This window comes from Miscanthus floridulus, chromosome 13, assembly GCF_019320115.1.
Source record: "Miscanthus floridulus cultivar M001 chromosome 13, ASM1932011v1, whole genome shotgun sequence".
In the NCBI taxonomy this organism is placed as follows: Eukaryota; Viridiplantae; Streptophyta; class Magnoliopsida; order Poales; family Poaceae; genus Miscanthus; species Miscanthus floridulus.
In genome coordinates, this window is record NC_089592.1 from 83,779,136 (window position 1) to 83,800,220 (window position 21,085).

The 21,085-nt window shown below is 44.0% G+C and overlaps 1 protein-coding gene across 1 annotated transcript; it reads right to left on the reverse strand.

The window, feature by feature from the left end:
- Nucleotides 1–190: 190 nt before the first annotated feature.
- LOC136500185 (uncharacterized) lies at nucleotides 191–2,214 on the reverse strand. Its single transcript, XM_066495564.1, has one exon. It carries the CDS (start codon nucleotides 2,212–2,214, stop codon nucleotides 886–888), a length of 1,329 nt encoding a protein of 442 aa, XP_066351661.1. The 3' UTR covers nucleotides 191–885.
- Between the last annotated feature and the right edge of the window lie 18,871 nt (nucleotides 2,215–21,085).

Here is a 21,085-nt window from a genome sequence, read left to right on the forward strand (position 1 = left end):
TTGGTAATCGGCCATTTGCATAGTGCTTTTCCCAGACAATTTGTACCCATGGTATTTCTTCCTTATTGAAAAATTTGTGCAAGTTCTTGAGTAACAGGGCCTTATTTTGCTCCTCAATATTGATCACTCCTAAGCCTCCCTCCTCTTTTGGAATACAAATCATTGGCCATGCTGCCTTTGGTTGCCCTCTCCCATTCACATCTGATCCTATCCATAGACAGTGCTTCCTGTATTTATCTATTTGCTTGATGACAGTTTTTGGTATAGCCAAAGTGCACATATAAAAAGTAGGGAGTGCAGTAAGACTGCATTTGTCAGCTCCAATCTTCCAGCTTGTGAGAGAAAAGTAGAAACACTTGACATCCTTCTTTCACATTTGTTTACCAGAGGCATATAGTCTTGAACCCTTGGCTTTGTTAAACCCAGTGGCAATCCCAAGTAAGTGAAAGGTAATGATCCTTTAGAGCATCCAAAGGTTCTTGCCAGATGGTCTAGCCTTTCTTCTGTCATGTTAATTGGTAACATCATTGATTTTCTGTAATTCACCTTTAATCCAGTAGAATTAGCAAAAGAGTTGAGTACAGATTTCAGGAAAAGAAGCTGATTTGGGTCACCTTCCATGATTACCAATGTGTCATCAGCATACTACACCACAGGGAAATTAGGAGTTGAGTTCAGAGGAATTGGCAGCCTGAACAGTCCTAGTTCCTTTCCTTTGTTCAGCAGTGACTGTAAGAAATCAGCAGCCAGGACAAAAAGCAATGGTGAAAGAGGGTCTCCTTGCCTAACTCCTCTTTTACAATTAAAGGTTTTTCCAGGGACTCCATTTAGCAGAACTGCAGATGTTCCTGAGTCAAAAATTTGTTTCATCCAGTGCAGCCAAAGTTATCCAAAACCTTTGCATTCCATCAGTGTCAACATTGCCTTGTGTTCAATTTTGTCAAATGCCTTCTCAAAGTCCAATTTGACAATAACAATCTCCTTCTTTGAATGGTGACATAAGTGTAGGTATTCAAAAGCCCACCCTAAGCAGTCTTGTATTGTCCTTGATTTAATAAATCCATACTGATTGATGTGCACAAGCCTCTTGATGACCAACTGGAGCCTAGTAGCCAGGAGCTTAGTTAGGATTTTGACTGAAGAGTTGAGGAGGGAGATGGGTCTGAAATCAGAGATGTGAGTGGGGCTTTCAGTCTTGGGAATGAGAGTGATGAAGGATCTGTTGATGCTTCTGAGGCAGAGAGTGCCTTGATGGAAGGCATGGCAGAGATTATAGAAGTCTTCCCTGATAACAGACCATCCAGCTTTGAGGAACTCATTACTTAATCCATCAGGACCAGGAGATTTATCATTAGGGAGGTTCTTGATGATGTTATCAATCTCATGAGTGGTAAAAGGCTCCTCAAGGAAGCTAAGATCAACATCAGCCTGGATGAAACTAGTAGGGTCCACAGAAAAGGAAGTGAAGGAGGTTGCCAGTCTGCCATTGAATTCCTGCCAAATTATGTTCTTTGTCCTTATGAGAATGAACAGTAATCCCTGATCAGAGAGTAGGTGATTGGTCAGATTGCCCCTGTGCCTAATGGATGCATTTGCATGAAAGAACTTAGTGTTGGTGTCTCCCAGCTTAACCCATTTTATGGCACCTCTTTGTCTCCAGTAAGTTTTCTGCTGCTCAAGGAGGTCATTAAGCTTTGTTCTCAAGAAATTTATGAAATTCCACTCAGCAAGGGTAAGATCTCTGTAGTCTTCCAAAATGTCCAGGAAGAGTAAAATTGATTTGACATTGGAGATATTTGTCTTAAGGATGGAGATGCTCTTTTGCCACTCCCTAAAATTTTTTCTCAGATTTTTGAACTTGGCAGTAATGTTTTTGGCATGATCAAGCTGAAATGTTGGAATTGACCAACCCTGATTTAGAAGATCCCTAAAACTCTCATGTTGTATCCAATAGTTTTCGAATCTGAAGGTGCCATTTTTAGGTATATGAGTTGAGATTCTGACAATGCAAGGGCAGTGATATGGAGTCATGTCCAGAGCTGAAAGAGAAGTGTCAGGGTAGGTGAGAGCCCAAGAGTTTGAGGTGAAAGCCCAATCAAGCTTCTCAAGGAGAGGTGAGGTTTTTTTATTGGACCAGGTGAATTTCCTTCCTTGAAGATAGATCTCATTAAGGCCTAGAGCACTGATTGCATCATTGAAAAGTAGCATCTCCATAACGTTTCCCCCCTCCTTATTTCTGTTTTCAGGTCTTCTGATTAAGTTAAAGTCACCAAGAACTAACCAATCCACATCTTCTGGCATTTGGAAATGCTTGAACCATTCCAGAAAAGCTAATTTGCCTTCCATATGACAGGGAGCATAGATATTTGTCAATAGCCAGGAGGTATTGTCATGTTGAGCATGAAATTGAACTGAGATAGCATAATCATTGCTAAAGGTTAGCTCACCCCTGAAGAGTGAGCTTTTCCAGGCAATGAGCATTCCACCTGAGGCCCCAATTGAAGGTAAGAACTCAAATTTGTCAATCGAAGGTGGACAGACATTTTTTAGGAAGGCAAGGTCAAGCGTCTGTTTTTTAGTTTCCTAAAAACAGATTACATCACAAGCCGAGTCAGAGACTTTATCTCTGATAGCATTCCATTTGGAGGGAGAGTTAATCCCTCGAACATTCCAGCTCAACACTTTCCAAATTCTACTCTGATTTTGATTCATGATGGAAATAACATGTCTCTAGCATTCTGGAAGTCAAGCACCTGACCCCTTTCAGATAACATAAAAACATCTAAACAGTCATTCTGAACCTCATTGAGGTATCTTAGTCTGGATACAACCATTAACTGAAACCAACATCCTGACAAAATAATTGCTCTCGACATTTTGAGCATCAACATGGAGTTTTTATAGAAGCTAAAAAACATCTTAGCAAAAGCTACAGTCCTGTCACTGGCTGCCTATTCCTCCACCATGTGATCCTGACCTGGATCCTGCTGCCCACCTTCTTCCATGTTCTCAGTCTGCTGTTCTGCAGAGCTCATCTTGATTTTCTTGGGTGCAATGTGTTGGCCCACAGGATCACCGGCTCATGTGAGTTGACCACTCACCAGTCTTGCCGAGCACCCGCTAGTGTTGCCGAGCACTCACTAGCTAAGCCGACCACGAACAAGCGTTGTCCGACCACACACTATGGCTAGAGGTTGAAGAAGAGGGAGAACAGAGCATACACACACAATACAAGCACCAGCGTTGGCCGGAGCCCTGAATAGGAGATGGCAAAACTGAACTCTCTTTGTTGAGTTGCAGTGGCAAACTATATATACAACTCTATCCATCTAGTCCTAGTACAGCTGCCCTGCTGCAACAGTGACTAGATAACACAGCAGGACTGACTTCTGCGCCTGTCCCTGCATGTGGCTACAGTCCGGCAGGTGAGCCGTTAGACACCTGCCTCTACAGCGGCTACAGTACCAAAGTAGGGAGCCTTTTCGACGTCGCCTTCCCTTACTGTGTGTTCACACAAGGAAGCAGTAGATTATCTAACAATTCTTCCCATAATCCTACTGCTATCCCTTGTACCCCCTCTATACCGATCATCTCCTTCAGCTCCATAGGTCGAAGACGTCCGAGCGGCTTGGTGAGGACGTCCGCGAGTTGCTGACCAGTTTCGACGAACTCGATGACGATCTGTCCTCCATCGACACAGTCCTGAGGAAGTGAAACTTCATGTCGATGTGTTTGCTCTGGTCGTGCAGAACCGGATTCTTCGCGAGGGCGATGGCGGGCTGGTTGTCCACCATCAGTGCTGGTGGGTGAGATTCCGAACCGGTCAGCTCGCCCAGCAGCCGGCGCAGCCACACAACTTGGCACGCCGCTGTGGCCGCCGCTATGTACTCTGCCTCGCACGTAGATAGCGCCACCACCTTCTATTTCAGCGACAACCATGAAATTGGGGACGACCCGAGGATGAAAGGACCTAGGATGCCGCCTAGAGGGGGATGAATAGGCGTTTCTGAAAATTAACACCTTTAAATGCGGAAATAATTAGTAAAGGGAGTTTCCAAATTAGAAACTCCAAATAAGAGTAATACCACCCCTCACAAGTTAGCTACAGAGTATACAAGGTATAAATAATGTATCTAGAAGCTATAATCCTGCAACACAAAGTTAGAACTGAAAATAAATATTTTCAGCACAGAGCTCTAATACCGGACGTGTCCGGTATGCACGGTTTCTGCAGAATAGACCCGAACTTGCTCCTTTAGATTTCTATCTTCAAATCTGGCTGCAGGTACCTACTAGAGATATCAATATACACAGAGAACCTGCACAAGAGCTAGAGCAACACAAATATCGAATGAAATGCAAATTGAGACACGATATTTGTTTTACCGAAGTTCGGACTCGTTCGAGTCCTACTCTCCGTTGAGGGGGCTGCGGGCGACCCAGCAAAGGTCAGCCCTAGAGGGTACCACGAAGGTCACTCTAGCCGGAGTCTTTTCCAACTTCTTTTCCTCCTTCCACTAGATGATTCCGAGGCGGCGGAATCGACCGTTACAAACTTTCCGTGGCACACCACAAGCTCTCGGGTGCTCTCCGGCGACGCCTAACCGTCTAGGACCGAAGAGTCCAAGAGTAACAAATGCGAATCACGAGATTGACAATATGCACAAGTGCTCAAGTGGTGGCTTGCTCTCTTTTTCAAATTCTCTTTTAACCCACAAATGGATTTTGCAATTTGTATCACACACTCACTAAGAGAGGGTTTAGGAGAGTTGGCAAGGCTAAAAAACATGTGTGTGTATGTCAGCAGAATCAGCAGCCTCCAAAGGTGGAGGCTTGGGGTTATTTATAGCCCCCTTGAAAAACTAGCCGTTTTATAGCCGTTGCAATACCGGACACGTCCGGTATGACTTATACTGCGCCAACGGTAACTAAGTTACAGTGAAGTTGTGAGGCGTCGGAACTCCCGATGAATGCCGGGACTCCCGACTCACGTCGGAACTCCCGACCCTCAGCAAATTTGAAAAACATGTAACTGAGTTAAAGTTAGTGAGGTGTCAGAACTCCCGACGCATGTCGGAACTCCCTACCGTCGGAACTCCCGACTCACGTCGGAACTCCCGACTCTCAAGGCTTTTGAAAACTAGCCGTTGGCTTCTGGTCATGCATACCTGACACGTCCGGTATGAATACCGGACACGTCCGGTATGACCAGGACAGTGAACCCTCCAAGTCAGTTAAAGTGCGAGACGTCAGAACTCCCGACCCTTGCCGGGACTCCCGACCGTCGGAACTCCCGATGAACCAACCCGAGAACAACAATTTTACAGCTGCTGGGCAAATACCGAACACGTCCGGTATCAATACCGGACACGTCCGGTATTGCCAGACCAGCAAAGATAAAGTTAGCTCTTTTGTCGCTCAAATACTCAAAACTCACATGGGTTGGCTTGAGCACTTATGAAACATTATCTATCAACATGATGCATCCCTCTTAATAGTACGGCATACCTATTAAACTCAAGATCAAAGAAAAAATGAATTTATACCACTTGAGTTAATTTCTTTTGAATTGATGCCGTCCCTTCCAATCTCCATCAAGTAAGGGTGCTAACATGTTGATGTTGATCTTTTCACTTGAGCATAGCCATCTTGAGCATGTGACTTGGTTCCATTCATCAAATTTGAATAATCCCAAATGTATCAAGTCACTTCCATCAAACACTCCAATAGTGATTTGATCCTCCACATAAACATGAAAATCATAGCTTGATTAGTACCTCAACTAAATGCAAGTACTTCCTTCTTCACCCTAGCTAGGTTCTTCGGCCGCCAAGCCGTCGCTTGCCCTTCACCCTTGCTTAGTACCTCGAAGCCTTTCCTTGCTATCTTCACCATCTCAAGCCATCAAGTCACATCTTGTGTTGAATCATCCATTCATGTATTGTTATCTTTTTCATTTCAATTTAGCAAGCTTCAAATATGAGACCAATCCATATGCAATCCCTTATGTCTCATTAATTAACTCTTACAAGCTTGCTTTCACATAGTACATGGAAATCCCACAATAATTAAGCCTTTGCATGAATTCCCATTTGCATTGTTGTCTTGTGCTTGAACTAGATTGTTTACACAACAACACATCATTTTGGCTTTCATTAAGTACCTGTGAGATAACCTATTACCTGTCCACACTTAGCAAACGGGTTAGTCCTTTAATCACGTTGCCATTCAATCAACCAAAACCCACTAAAGGGCTAGATGCACTTTCAATCTCCCCCTTTTTGGTGATTGATGACAACTTGATTAAAGCTTACACAAGGATATAAACATTTAAGCTTTTGGGTTCAATGATTTATGAGAGGCTCCCCCTTAATATGTGCTTACGAGTAGAATTCACAAAATGACCTCAAATGTTAATTGCACATACTAAAACATATAGGAGACTCCCCCTAAATCATTGCATCCGTGGGGTGCATGTGTGTGTGACAAAGCGAAACCGTGATGCATATGACAAGATATATCACACAAGAATAAATATAAAGGCATCACATCAAATATTTTCATTCTAGCATGCATAGTCCTTATGAAAATAAATATAACACATGTAATTCACACATAGCACTCATTACATATTTTCTCAAGTCCAGAAACCACTGATATATAAATAAAGATCATGTCTCAAGAGATACATAGATAAAGCATAAGTAAGTCTCATCTCTCACATGATACAAACTATCTCAAACTCAAGATACATCAATGAAGCTCAAAAAATGAAAACCACTTCAGCCTGCAGTACATATCTTCAGGTACAAAGATAAGCAAATGAAACTATCCTGAAGCTTTAATCAGTCTCTCTCCCCCTTTGTCATCTATCACCACAAAGATCCAACAATGACATACTAAGGACAAAGGGGCTACAAGCTGTCACTGAAGGCTGAGATCACTCATCATCATCATCATCATCACCAGCATCCTCGTCATCTGAGTGTGCAACACCGGCTGGATGAGAACCACCCGCACCAGACGGGTCATAGCCACCAGACCCGTAGTAGCCGCCACCACCTGTCAGGTCACTCCACCAATCTGTGGCATAGTCGTCTGCAGTGCTGGGAATGTGGCTGAGAGTGAGTAGGCACACGAGCCTGAAGTGGTAGAGTGTCAGGGTGCTCAGGTGCCTGCTGCTGCTGTCTCTGAAGGAACTCAGCATACTCTCGGTCATATCTAGCCTGCTCCTCCTCCTCAGTCTCCTGCTCACTAGCTGCCTCATCTGATAGTGGAGACCTAGGAGGATCAAGCTCAAGCCTAGAAGCAATTTGCTTCAAGGTTCGAGTATCCTTCCTCCTAGCCTCCCTCTCCTTCTGCTGCCTGGTCTGGATGTCTCGGTACATCCCAAATATGGAGCTGAAAAGCCTGCGGATAGGCGAGGGAGGACTGCCACGGTGTGAAGTAGAACGTGAAGGAGCACATGGTGAAGGTGAAGCTCCTGCTGGTGCACCACTCCTAGGTGCATCTGCCTCTGGTGCTACTGCTCCTCCTCCTGGTCCTGCTGGAGGTAACCCTGTCTCAGGCAGATCTGCAACAATCTTCAGGGCCTTGTGAATCTTATCATACTCGAATGTGTGCCCTGTCACCTGCTCAATCATATGCATGATATAAGGAGAAAAACCACAGCCCTTGAGGGGCCTCTCTCCAACACTCCTAATCTCGGACCAAATAAAGTCAAACACGCTGAAGGGCCGAGCATCAGGTGCCATCCTGTGGAGTAGGTTCTTGGAGTAATCAGCAATGTTGCCCTTGTCTCCACCCTTGCAGTCAATAGTCTTCCTGAACATCCTGTCCAGGTATCTGTAGGTAGGGTGAAGACCTAGAACCTTCCCCACAGCTCCTCTCTCACCACCAGGAGGATACATATATGCGAGCTGCTCAGGAGGTAACACCTGCTCGGTGTGGATCCTGTCCCTTTGGAGATCATCCTCTGAGAAGCCAAGATGGGCGGCAAAAACATCATAGTCAACACTATACCACTGGCCCTCAAGCATCCAGTGCATCCGCCTCTCATCCTCCTCAACGAACAGAGTAGCATAAAACTGAGCTACTACCTCTGTGTTCTAGTCATGCTGGAACTCCATGATCTCATAAACTCCTATGCTCTAGCAGATGGCAATGGCATGATCAACTGAGGCCTTCTGCAACTCTCTAATATATTGCCAGTCAATCCACTGAGACCTGGCAATCACTGGGTTCCTGGTGAGAATCACACTGGAGTAGAAGTCTAGATGAAAAGCTGTCTGAGAAGCGGTGATCGTACTGAACCTTAGGTAAGCCCCTCTGGATCAACCCTTCGCTCGTCTCTAGCTCTCCTGGTCATACCCTTTCCCCTTTAGTCAACCCTGGGAACATAAGAGGGCACATTGGGCAAACGTGTCTCAAGGAGACCATAATGCATCCCCTAACCAGGCTGGTGCTGAACTGGAGGAACTAACTCCTCCTCCTCAATCTCCTGCTCTTCATCTGAGCTATCACCATCTGATCCTCTATCAGTGCTCTTCCTCTTTCTTTCTTCTCTAGACTCCATTCTGAACTCATCAGTGTCAGAAGAAAAGCTCCCTGACCCCTCTACATACTGAGCTGCTGCACTAGAGGCAGCCCTGGTAGACCTCCTGCTGGTTGGCTTGAATCCAGGATGCATCTCCTGTCTTGCCTTCTTGTACTTCTCAAGTGCTGGATCATGCCTATGCTTGGACCTCGGCTCCTGTCGTCCACTCATGGCTGCTGTCCTGTATCCAAAGATTTTCATAGAATTTTAGATACATACCCATAGCTTATTCTCGAATTGCGATTAGACATAGAATCTTTTATCCATGGTTTTACAATCATCTTGACATACAACTATCAAAAAGTTTGCAAAACATAGATATAAAAGAAGCTAAGCCTAACAAACAATTCTAGGATAGGATTGAATCAAAGGAGAGCAGAGAGCCTGCTCTGCTGGGCTGTACTGGACACGTCCGGTAGCATACCGGACACGTCCGGTAGCATACCGGACACGTCCGGTATGGGCGACCAGCAACGCTAACTAGGGTTCCTTGATTCAAACCATCACGGATCAATTCCAAACTTTGGGCATTGCTTCTATATCACCAATGCAGCATATTGACCGAAGGAATTTCAAAATCATGCATTGACCATGTAGATTGGACGAGGTCCGTGATTAGGGTACCTTGAGAGAAGAGATGAGAAATCCAAATCCCCAGGCCTTCAATCTTGATGCAAGCCTTCTCTAATGCGATCTCCTTCTCTCCTTTTCCTTGGTGAAATCCTCGGTCGCCCTAGGTGGGGAAGAAGGGCGTCGGCTAGTTGGTTTGGAGGAGACAAGTCTGTTTGGGCCGAAGGGGTACGCTCGGTTTTATAGTCCCGCTCATACCGGACACGTCCGGTAGCATACCGGACACGTCCGGTATACGCGGGCTGGCCCAAGTTATTCCAAGATGTGTTTTCTCTCTTCCAATCCCCTTTTCTATTATTTCTCAGTCCAAAATGGTATATAATCTTGATCCAAACTGAGTATCATCACTTTTCTTATCCAATGCCATAAATTGATTTTCTCTTTTCCAAATATTTGGCATATACAAGATTTCGCTTACTTGAGAGAGAGAGAGTGAGACATAGTAGATTGTGGACTTAAGAAAGCCATGTCATGTGTGATTAGCCAATCAAACAATCAAGGAGAGCTATAATCATCACATGACAAGGCTAGGTCACAAAGACCAAGATTCAAATAGTTTTTCAAATTCACACCACCTACACATGCTAGTTATGGGTTTTGAAAAATATCTCTCCTATGTCACACAAATGCACATTCTAACATATAAAGGGCCTTAGATGCACTTACAATGTATGTATGTAAACACATACCTTTGCCTTGAGCCCACAAGAATACCACTAAGAAGATAAATAGCATGATGAATCTTTATGTTGACCTCAATTGCCAAATAATCATGCTAGATACATTTTCATCCAAAGAACTACAAAGAATGCTAGATAAATTTGTTAGTCCACAATGGTGCAAAATAGAAATTTAGCTCCCCCTAAATAAGTGCTTCAAGTAATTTGAATGACTTTCAACAAGCACTTTTATTCTATTAAGAAATTGAGAGCCAAGTTTCCATTTTGACCATAAACCTAATAAAATTGCCATATTTATAATTGAGTTCAAGAAATGCTCACAATCCACTTAGTTTTGATAAATCACAAGCTTATGAGTAAGTTAAGGATATATGAAAATATATGGATCAAAGACTCAGTTGTAATTCAAATTATGTTCTGGTTGCTGCAATACCGGACACGTTCGGAATACAAAGAACAGAAACACTTACTTTCTATCCCTGGCCATACCGGACACGTCCGGTAGGCAGACCGGACACGTCCGGTAGGTGCAGGACAGACACAATTAATTTGCTGTTTGTGATTCTTTGTTTAGCTTTATTATTTATTGTATACTAGCATCTCAACAAATAAATTACTCTACTAGAGAGCGATCAAAAGCATCATATGGCAAAGTAAAATTTCTTTTAATTGAATCTAATTAGTCACTTTCATTATTTCACAAATGTACCTATTTGTGAACTATAGAACACGAAACGAACAAGGTGACTATCCTAAAAGGTTTAGGTACTTGTTACCAATGATGAGGATGAAATATATGATATGTTCATTGAATTATCTTCGGGTCAACCATATAAGGAATTATGATAAGAATTGGTTGATAGATTGAGTGAATATTGTCAAATTGCTTGCTCAACCACCCCGAAGCCTTCATCTCATCACCAAGTACCTACATCATTAACCTAAGCACACTTTGGTACCCAACTCTTGTTGGGTCCTTTTGAGTTAGTCAACAAGTGCTTAGGCACCCAAATGGCTTTAGCACTAGTTTGTGGTGAACACATCACCTTGCTAGCGCTAACTCCATTTGTGGTCTTCCTAAGCATATCATTATAAACAAATATGTTCGGCTTAGGAGTTTACCATTTGGGCATTCATAGCTTAAGATGCCCCTTTCTTCTACAAGCATAGCATATGCGGCCTTTGTTTGCTCTTTGCTTGCTTTGCTTGTATGGACATCCATCAACCATGTGGCCCATCTCATTGCATCCATAGCATCTTCTTGTTGCAACTTGGGCTTCCTTTCTTCCTCTTTGTACATTGGGCATTTCTTGGTAGGATGCCCTAATTTCTTGCTCAAGAGACAAGTGCTTTTGTCCATCACTTTTATTTGGCTTGGCCAACTTGTTGAGGCCTTTTGTTCAGCCACTTCACACTTGTCGGCCCAACTCTTGTGTGGACACATAGTCCACTCATGTCCATACAATCCACAACCATAGCACATCCTTTTTCCATGTTTCTTGCTCTTGGTTGTGTTGGCCTTGCTTGAGATGTGATTCTTTTGTTGGGTTTTGGAGGAAGCAAGGTTTGAACCCTTCTCAAGCTTCTTCACCATGTTATCATGGTTATCTTGAGAAGGTTGTGCTTTCTCCTTACCCTTCAATCGAATCACATCTTTCTTTAATCTTTTTACCTCTTCTTTGAGCTCTATGTTTTTATGGGATTTAGCTCAATCGAAGATTGGCTTGCTTGAGGAGCACACTCATTAGTACAAGAAACATTTAATTGAGATGGTGTACTAGTGAGTGAATGTGTGAGAGGTTGAGAGAATTTTACCGATGTGATCACAACCTCATGTGCTACCTCAAGCATAATGCTTGATTCTACTAATTCTTCATGAGAGCACTTTAGATGAACATAATTAGCTTGTAGCACATTGTACTTGCTTGATAGTTCATCTAGCCTTGCCTTGAGCTCAAAGTGTTCCTTCTCTAGTTGTGAAACACTAGAAGAGGAGTTAGTAACTAAAGCATGCTCAATCGACAATTTATCATACCTCTCATTTATTGCCTTTAGCTCTTGCAATTTGGAGATGAGAAACATTTCTTGATTTTGAAGCGATTGCTCTTGCTTCTCAATCTCTTCTTCAAGCTCACCATTCTTTTCAACTATCTTCATGATGATGAACTTGTCTTTGTGGTTGAGATGATCAAGGTTGTAGTTGTCTTCAACTTCAACATCACTCTCATCTTGATCATCCACTTGTGCCTTCTCCTTTTCTTGATCTTTCTTGTTGCTCTTCTTCTTGCTTTTCTTGGCCATGAGACACAAGTGATGAGTATCATGAGATACTGAGATTGACTCATCACTTGGTCGCCACCGAGCTTGAGCATCGCTGCAAATGGCTGCTTGCTGCTCAGCTGCCTCGGCCATACCGGACACGTCCGGTATGTGCAGACTGACAGCAGGTCATGTGCCTCTTACACTTCTTGCTCCGGCTCGGCGCTCTTGAGGTCTTGTGAGGCTTCTTCTCTGTATGAAGACACAATGGACATACTTTCCACTGACTCGATCTCAAGTGCATCATCACATTTGGATTTTCCATATAAATCAAAAAGTCTAGTCCAAATGAGATGAGCACTCTCCGGAGGTGGTTGTCCATTGAATATTGCCTCATCTTGAACCTCTACACTTAATGTACTCAAAATGATATTAATAGCTTGAGCATTGAGTTGCACGCATATCTCTTCCTCTTTTGACAAATTTTTGTAGTTGCTCCAATCAACTATAGGAAGAGGTATGCTTGCATCCACAATATGCTCAACAAGAGGACTAATATCTCTAAAAGCATTGAGTACATGAATTGACCAAGGTAGAAAGTTTGAACCATCATTTTGGAGAAGCACCGGCTCCAACTCGATAGGCGTCGACATCCTTTTCTCACTGGCAGTGAAGCTTTAGGTGAGAACCTCGCTCTGATACCAATTGAAAGGACCTAGGATGCTGCCTAGAGGGGGGGTGAATAGGCGTTTCTAAAAATTAACACCTTTAAATGCAGGAAATAATTAGTAAAGGGAGTTTCCAAATTAGAAACTCCAAATAAGAGTAATACCACCCCTCACAAGTTAGCCACAGAGTATACAAGGTATAAATAATGTATCTAGAAGCTATAACCCTGCAACACAAAGTTAGAACTGAAAATAAATATTTTCAGCACAGAGCTCTAATACCGGACGTGTCCGGTATGCACGGTTTCTGCAGAACAGCCCCGAACTTGCTCCTTTAGATTTCTATCTTCAAACCTGGCTGCAGGTACCTACTAGAGATATCAATATACACAGAGAACCTGCACAAGAGCTAGAGCAACATAAATATCGAATGAAATGCAAATTGAGACACGATATTTGTTTTACCGAAGTTCGGACTCGTTCGAGTCCTACTCTCCGTTGAGGGGGCTGCGGGCGACCCAGCAAAGGTCAGCCCTAGAGGGTACCACGAAGGTCACTCTAGCCGGAGTCTTTTCCAACTTCCTTTTCCTCCTTCCACTAGATGATTCCGAGGCGGCGGAATCGACCGTTACAAACTTTCCGTGGCACACCACAAGCTCTCGGGTGCTCTCCGGCGACGCCTAACCGTCTAGGACCGAAGAGTCCAAGAGTAACAAATGCGAATCACGAGATTGACAATATGCACAAGTGCTCAAGTGGTGGCTTGCTCTCTTTTTCAAATTCTCTCTTAACCCACAAATGGATTTTGCAATTTGTATCACACACTCACTAAGAGAGGGTTTAGGAGAGTTGGCAAGGCTAAAAAACGTGTGTGTGTATGTCAGCAGAATCAGCAGCCTCCAAAGGTGGAGGCTTGGGGGTATTTATAGCCCCCTTGAAAAACTAGCCGTTTTATAGCCGTTGCAATACCGGACACGTCCGGTATGACTTACACTACGCCAACAGTAACTAAGTTACAGTGAAGTTGTGAGGCGTCGGAACTCCCGATGAATGCCGGACTCCCGACCGTCGGAACTCCTGACTTATGTCGTAACTCCTGACCCTCAGCAAATTTGAAAAACATGTAACTGAGTTAAAGTTAGTGAGGTGTCAGAACTCCCGACAGCATGTCGGAACTCCCTACCGTCGAAACTCCTGACTCACATCGGAACTCCCGACTCTCAAGGCTTTTGAAAACTAGCCGTTGGCTTCTGGTCATGCATACCTGACACATCCGGTATGAATACCGGACACGTCCGGTATGACCAGGACAGTGAACCCTCCAAGTCAGTTAAAGTGCAAGACATCGGAACTCCCGACCCTTGCCGGACTCCTGACCGTCGGAACTCCCGACTTACGTCGCAACTCCCGACGAACCAACCCTGAGAACAACAATTTTACAGCTACTGGGCAAATACCGGACACGTCCGGTATCAATATCCGGACACTTCCAGTATTGCTAGACCAGCAAAGATAAAGTTAGCTCTTTTGACGCTCAAATACTCAAAACTCACATGGGTTGGCTTGAGCACTTATGAAACATTATCTATCAACATGATGCATCCCTCTTAATAGTACGTCATACCTATTAAACTCAAGATCAAAGGAAAAAATGAATTTATACCACTTGAGTTAATTTCTTTTGAATTGATGCCGTCCCTTCCAATCTCCATCAAGTAAGGGTGCTAACATGTTGATGTTGATCTTTTCACTTGAGCATAGCCATCTTGAGCATGTGACTTGATTCCATTCATCAAATTTGAATAATCCCAAATGTATCAAGTCACTTCCATCAAACACTCCAATAGTGATTTGATCCTCCACATAAACATGAACATCATAGCTTGATTAGTACCTCAACTAAATGCAAGTACTTCCTTCTTCACCCTAGCTAGGTTCTTCGGCCGCCAAGCCGTCGCTTGCCCTTCACCCTTGCTTAGTACCTCGAAGCCTTTCCTTGCTATCTTCACCATCTCAAGCCATCAAGTCACATCTTGTGTTGAATCATCCATTCATGTATTGTTATCTTTTTCATTTCAATTTAGCAAGCTTCAAATATGAGACCAATCCATATGCAATCCCTTATGTCTCATTAATTAATTCTTACAAGCTTGCTTTCACATAGTACATGAAATCCCACAATAATTAAGCCTTTGCATGAATTCCATTTGCATTGTTGTCTTGTGCTTGAACTAGATTGTTTACACAACAACACATCATTTTGGCTTTCATTAAGTACCTAGTGAGATAACCTATTACCTGTCCACACTTAGCAAACGGGTTAGTCCTTTAATCACGTTGTCATTCAATCAATCCAAAACCCACTAAAGGGCTAGATGCACTTTCAATCTCCCCCTTTTTGGTGATTGATGACAACTTGATTAAAGCTTACACAAGGATATAAATATTTAAGCTTTTGGGTTCAATGATTTATGAGAGGCTCCCCCTTAATATGTGCTTACGAGTAGAATTCACAAAATGACCTCAAATGTCAATTGCACATACTAAAACATATAGGAGACTCCCCCTAAATCATTGCATCCGTGGGGTGCATGTGTGTGTGACAAAGCAAAACCGTGATGCATATGACAAGATATATCACACAAGAATAAATATAAAGGCATCACATCAAATATTTTCATTCTAGCATGCATAGTCCTTATGAAAATAAATATAACACATGTAATTCACACATAGCACTCATTACATATTTTTTCAAGTCCAGAAACCATTGATATATAAATAAAGATCATGTCTCAAGAGATACATAGATAAAGCATAAGTAAGTCTCATCTCTCACATGATACAAACTATCTCAAACTCAAGATACATCAATGAAGCTCAAAAAACGAAAACCACTTCAGCCTGCAGTACATATCTTCAGGTACAAAGATAAGCAAATGAAACTATCCTGAAGCTTTAATCAGTCTCTCTCCCCCCTTTGTCATCTATCACCACAAAGGTCCAACAATGACATACTAAGGATAAAGGGGCTACAAGCTGTCACTGAAGGCTAAGATCACTCATCATCATCATCATCATCACCAGCATCCTCATCATCTGAGCATGCAACACCGGCTGGATGAGAACCACCCACACCAGACGGGTCATAGCCACCAGACCCGTAGTAGCCGCCACCACCTGTCAGGTCACTCCACCAATCTGTGGCATAGTCGTCTGCAGTGCTGGGACGTGGCTGAGAGTGAGTAGGCACACGAGCCTAAAGTGGTAGTAGGTGTCAGGGTGCTCAGGTGCCTGCTGCTGCTGTTCTCTGAAGGAACTCAGCATTACTCTCGGTCATATCTGGCCTGCTCCTCCTCCTCAGTCTCCTACTCACTAGCTGCCTCATCTGATAGTGGAGACCTAGGAGGATCAAGCTCAAGCCTAGAAGCAATTTGCTTCAAGGTTCGAGTATCCTTCCTCCTAGCCTCCCTCTCTTCTGCTGCCTGGTCTGGATGTCTTGGCACATCCCAAATATGGAGCTGAAAAGCCTATAGATAGGCGAGGGAGGACTTGCCACAGCGTGAAGTAGAACATGAAGGAGCACGTGGTGAAGGTGAAGCTCCTGCTGGTGCACCACTCCAGGTGCATCTGCCTCTGGTGCTGCTGCTCCTCCTCCTAGTCCTGCTGGAGGTAACCCTGTCTCACCATCTCAAGCCATCAAGTCACATCTTGTGTTGAATCATCCATTCATGTATTGTTATCTTTTTCATTTCAATTTAGCAAGCTTCAAATATGAGACCAATCCATATGCAATCCCTTATGTCTCATTAATTAACTCTTACAAGCTTGCTTTCACATAGTACATGGAAATCCCACAATAATTAAGCCTTTGCATGAATTCTATTTGCATTGTTGTCTTGTGCTTGAACTAGATTGTTTACACCACAACACATCATTTTGGCTTTCATTAAGTACCTGTGAGATAACCTATTACCTATCCACACTTAGCAAATGGGTTAGTCCTTAATCACGTTGTCATTCAATCAACCAAAACCCACTAAAGGGCTAGATGCACTTTCAGAGGAAGACGAGCACTCCAGAGGTGCTCCGTCATCCGTCGATGTCCCCCACCATGTCTGCATCACTGAACATAGTGAGTTGTGGTATTACCCTAAGGAGAATGCGAGCAGTGTTGTAAATTCATCTCTTTTTTGTTTTTTTTAGAAAAAGAAAGTCACGTAAGACCACATACAACCAAATTCTTATAAGGTTTTCAGCTCATTGGCTGATCACAAATTAAAGGGAAGATAATGCAAAATGTAAATAAATAAATAAAATCACATCCTATTACGTCCATTCAGGATAAAGACGAGGACTTCTAAAGCTCTGCTAGCCAAACGGATAACACTTTCACCTCGTATCTTTATCGTCTGAAGGTAGTTTGCATACAACACAGCTAACTTACGGCCGGCCATAAATTTGGCTAGCCGCATGGTTGCTCTGGTTTTGGCTACCCAAAAATCATTTACCGCAGTCTTTCATTTTCTTGCAAAAACTGCTGCCGCTGCTTTTTCCTCCTCGCACGTCCACCCTGCCTTCCTCGCCTGCCGTCCAGAACCCTAATACCGTCCTCCCACCGTCCCCATCGTCTGTCTCTCCCGAGCCCCTTCTAAGCCCATCAGAGTTGGGGAAGGAGGGAGAGAGAGAGAGAGAGAAGATGGCTCACCACATGTCGCCGTCCCTGGTAGGGTTTGGGGCGGGGGTGGATTGTCGTTGACTGCAAGGGAGAAATGGCGCCATAGCGGATCCTGCGCCCCTCTGTGTCGTGTCGTCGCCGCTACTGCATCAAGTGAACATCACCGGAGTTAGGAAAGAAGAGAGGGGGAGAGAGAGAGAGAGAGAGAGAGAGAGAGAGGAAGAGGGAGGAGAGGGAGAGAGAGAGAGGGAGAGAGAGAGAGAGAGGGAAGAGACGCGAGGAGAGTCGAGAGAGAGAGGAGAGACGAGAGGGACGAGAGGGAGAGAGCGAGAGAGGAGAGAGAGAGAGAGAGAAAGATGGCGCACCACATGTCGCCGTCCTGGTAGGGTTGGGGGCGGTGGTGGATTGCCGTTGACTGCAAGGGGGAAGATGGCGCGCAGTAGATCCTGCGCCCCTCCGTGCCGCACCGCCGCCGCCGCATCACAAGCGAACATCGTCGGAGTTAGGAAAGAAGAGAGGGGGAGAGGGGGAGAGAGAGGTGGGAGACTAAGGGGGGGGGGGGAGAGAGATGGATGGGGAACAAAAGAAAGAAGGGGGATAAAAATGGTGGGACCCATCATGTGCTAAACGGCCGAAGCGGTGCGCTAAAGGTGAGCGGTGCAGCATGCGTTGGATAAAATCATCGTCTGAAACAAAGACAAGCTAAAAAAAAATTACATGTTTCCTCCAAAAAGATCATTACATGTACACCAAATCGCCTTAATGATGGTAATGATTAATGAACCCCCACAAAAATTAAATGGCATTCTTTTGCCTTATGCCTTGTACCAAAACCCCAACAGCTACGTGATAAGTTCTCCAAATAGTCTTAACATGGTTGAAGAAAAAAGGGTATTTAATTGTTTTATCATAGTCACAGAAACTACATTTTCAATTACTAATTCAATTCCTTTTAGCTAAATTACCTTTCATTAAAATTTTTTTTTTTGAAATGCAATGGCAGGAGGCTCTGCCTTTCCATTAAGATAGGAAAAAGAGTTTATATACAAGAGCTGTAGAGATCCCCGAGCAGAACAAGGGGGTAAAGAGGTGAAAAAATTGTACAATCGTCTAGGACGATTACTCTCCCCAAGAATGAGCCATCTTCTTCTGAAGGATGTCCTCTTTCGTTCTTGAGGCCACCTGCATTGCCGTTTCGTGGGTGTTTGTGAATATTCTTCTATTTCTCTCTTTCCAAATGTTCCAGACGGTGTAGATTACCAAGCCGTTGAAGCGCTTTCTGTCGTCCTTGGTTATCTTGGATTGGACCTCTTCCCACCACGAGATCAAATGGGTTGGATCTTCGGCCGGGAGGATTATGCTCGCATCGAAGTGTTCCCAATGTAGAATGAGATTCCATACTGCTATGGTGAACGAACAAAGCAAGGCTAAGTGGAGGCACGTTTCCAACGGGCCGTTGCATAGGGCGCATCGGTCTTGGTGTGGCCAACCTCTCTTTTGTAGATTATCCGCAGTGAGGATTTTCTCTCGCGCCATGGTCCAGACGAATACTTTGCACTTGTTTTCAGTGAATGCTTTCCATATGAGATCACTCCGAAATGCTCTGTAGGAACCGTAGAATTGTATTCTGTAGGGCCGATCGGGTGGAATAGGCTCCGTTGGCCGTCCATTTCCAGGTAATGGTGTTTGGAGTGTCCGGCGTTAGGTGGATATCTTGCAACCTGATCCATAACGAGATGAATTCCTCCACCTGCGATGCTGTAGTGATCTGGCCCCTCAGAGCGACGACCCAGCCATTGTTATGGAGCTCAAGATGGATTGACCTATTTTTTACATCTCACTAATTCAAATAAACTGGGCACAAGATGCTTTGGAGCCTCACCGTCCAGCCAGCTGTCATGCTAGAAGCGAGCTTTTTGCCTATCACCAATTGTGACTGTCGTAGATGCATTGAAAAGTGCCCGATCTAGATCGTTGCAGGGAAGCTCCATTCTAGCCCAAGGTTTAGAAGTGTCCACCCAATCCTGCCACAGCCATCTTAAGCGCAATGCCCCTGCTGAACTTGTTAAGGTCAGGTATTCCAAGCCCCCCGAGGTCCTTTGGCCTAGTTACTGTCGGCCAATTAACAAGGCAGTGCCCCCCATTGGCGTTTTCCTCTCCTTTCCAGAGAAAGGACCTTCTAATTTTGTCGATGCTTTTTCGAGCTCAAGCCGCCAATGGGAATACCGTTAGATGATAAGTTGGCATTGCTGAGAGAACGGATGAAACCAGGGCGAGGCGACCGGCTCTGTTCAGCCATTTTCCTTTCCATCTAGGCAATCTTTGGCCGATCCGCTCGATGAGCGGCTGGACATGTACCTTCCGTAACGAACGCGTGTGGAGCTGCAGGCCAAGGTAACGGCAAGGGAAAGAGCCCCTGATCCCTGTAAAGGAGGTTAGAACATGGTCTAGATGTATCTCGTCGCATCTGATCGGGTGAACGGAGCTCTTTTCCAAATTTATGTGGAGGCCCGATATATTCCCAAAGGCCTGGAGAATCACCTTGATCACATCTATGTCTTCCTTTCGAGGGTTTATAAAAATAGCCACGTCATCTGACAAAGAAAAATTTTGATCGTTTGAGGAAGTTTTAGGTTCCATATATGTGAATTCAGTACTATTCGTCCAAAAAACAAAGCTTTCCAAAAATATGGTCGATGGTGACGGGGAAATCAGTTGATTGACCTTTGAAAAAACAGCCATGCATGTACATCCGCCTGGTGTTGTGTCTCAACTAACTGATGAACCAGATAGCTCCAACGTTCAACAGGGAAATGGTATAAAAACAAAGAACAAAACTGCTTCCTAATCACATGACAAGAAGCCAAGAGTATGCAATTCTGCATGCACTCTTCTAACAGAATTGAAATAATCACCTAAAACAACTAGCTATATGTTGGCTTTATAGAAAGAACAACGATCTTGATTCCTCGCATGCTCGCCCTTCATTCAAACTGCTTGCTTGATACACTTAACTACTTGAGCTGCACTTCCTCGAGTAGTCTTGCCCTGTGGTAGACAACCTCTGGTATCGATCCTTTATCTTCAATATAGCATCCGGACATGTTCATCTGCTCCGATCTGGACCTAAGGAGTTGAAAAACAGTATATATACATGTTCATCTAAAACCAAAAGCCTATGGATTCTCACGCTCCACCTTAAAAAAGAGTCGGCTATCCTCTGGGATTTTTTTTGTGAGGAAACTGGAGGGGCTTGCGCCCCTACAGAATAATTTTATTGAAGATAATAAAAAGGTCAAAGTTTACAAAGATTTACAAACCGAGAGAGACATTAAGGTACAAAGAACGTAACAAAAAATAACAAAAACGAGTTAGGAATTAAGCGAAATGCTGGAGCCATTGTTCAAACGCTTGACTTGATCTTGAATTTACTCTGTGTTTTAGCAACTTCATTCCCTGATGAAGACTGCTCTGCTTGCTGCTATCTCAGGCTGAATGTTATTGAAGATTAGAGCATTTCGGGTTGTCCAGATCGCCCAACATAGAAGAATGGCGATTTCCATGAAAAATTGTG

Excerpts from the sequence above, each read along its gene's own strand:
- LOC136500185 (XM_066495564.1), bottom strand. The coding sequence starts at position 2,214 with ATGGAGATGCTACTTTTCAATGATGCAATCAGTGCTCTAGGCCTTAAT.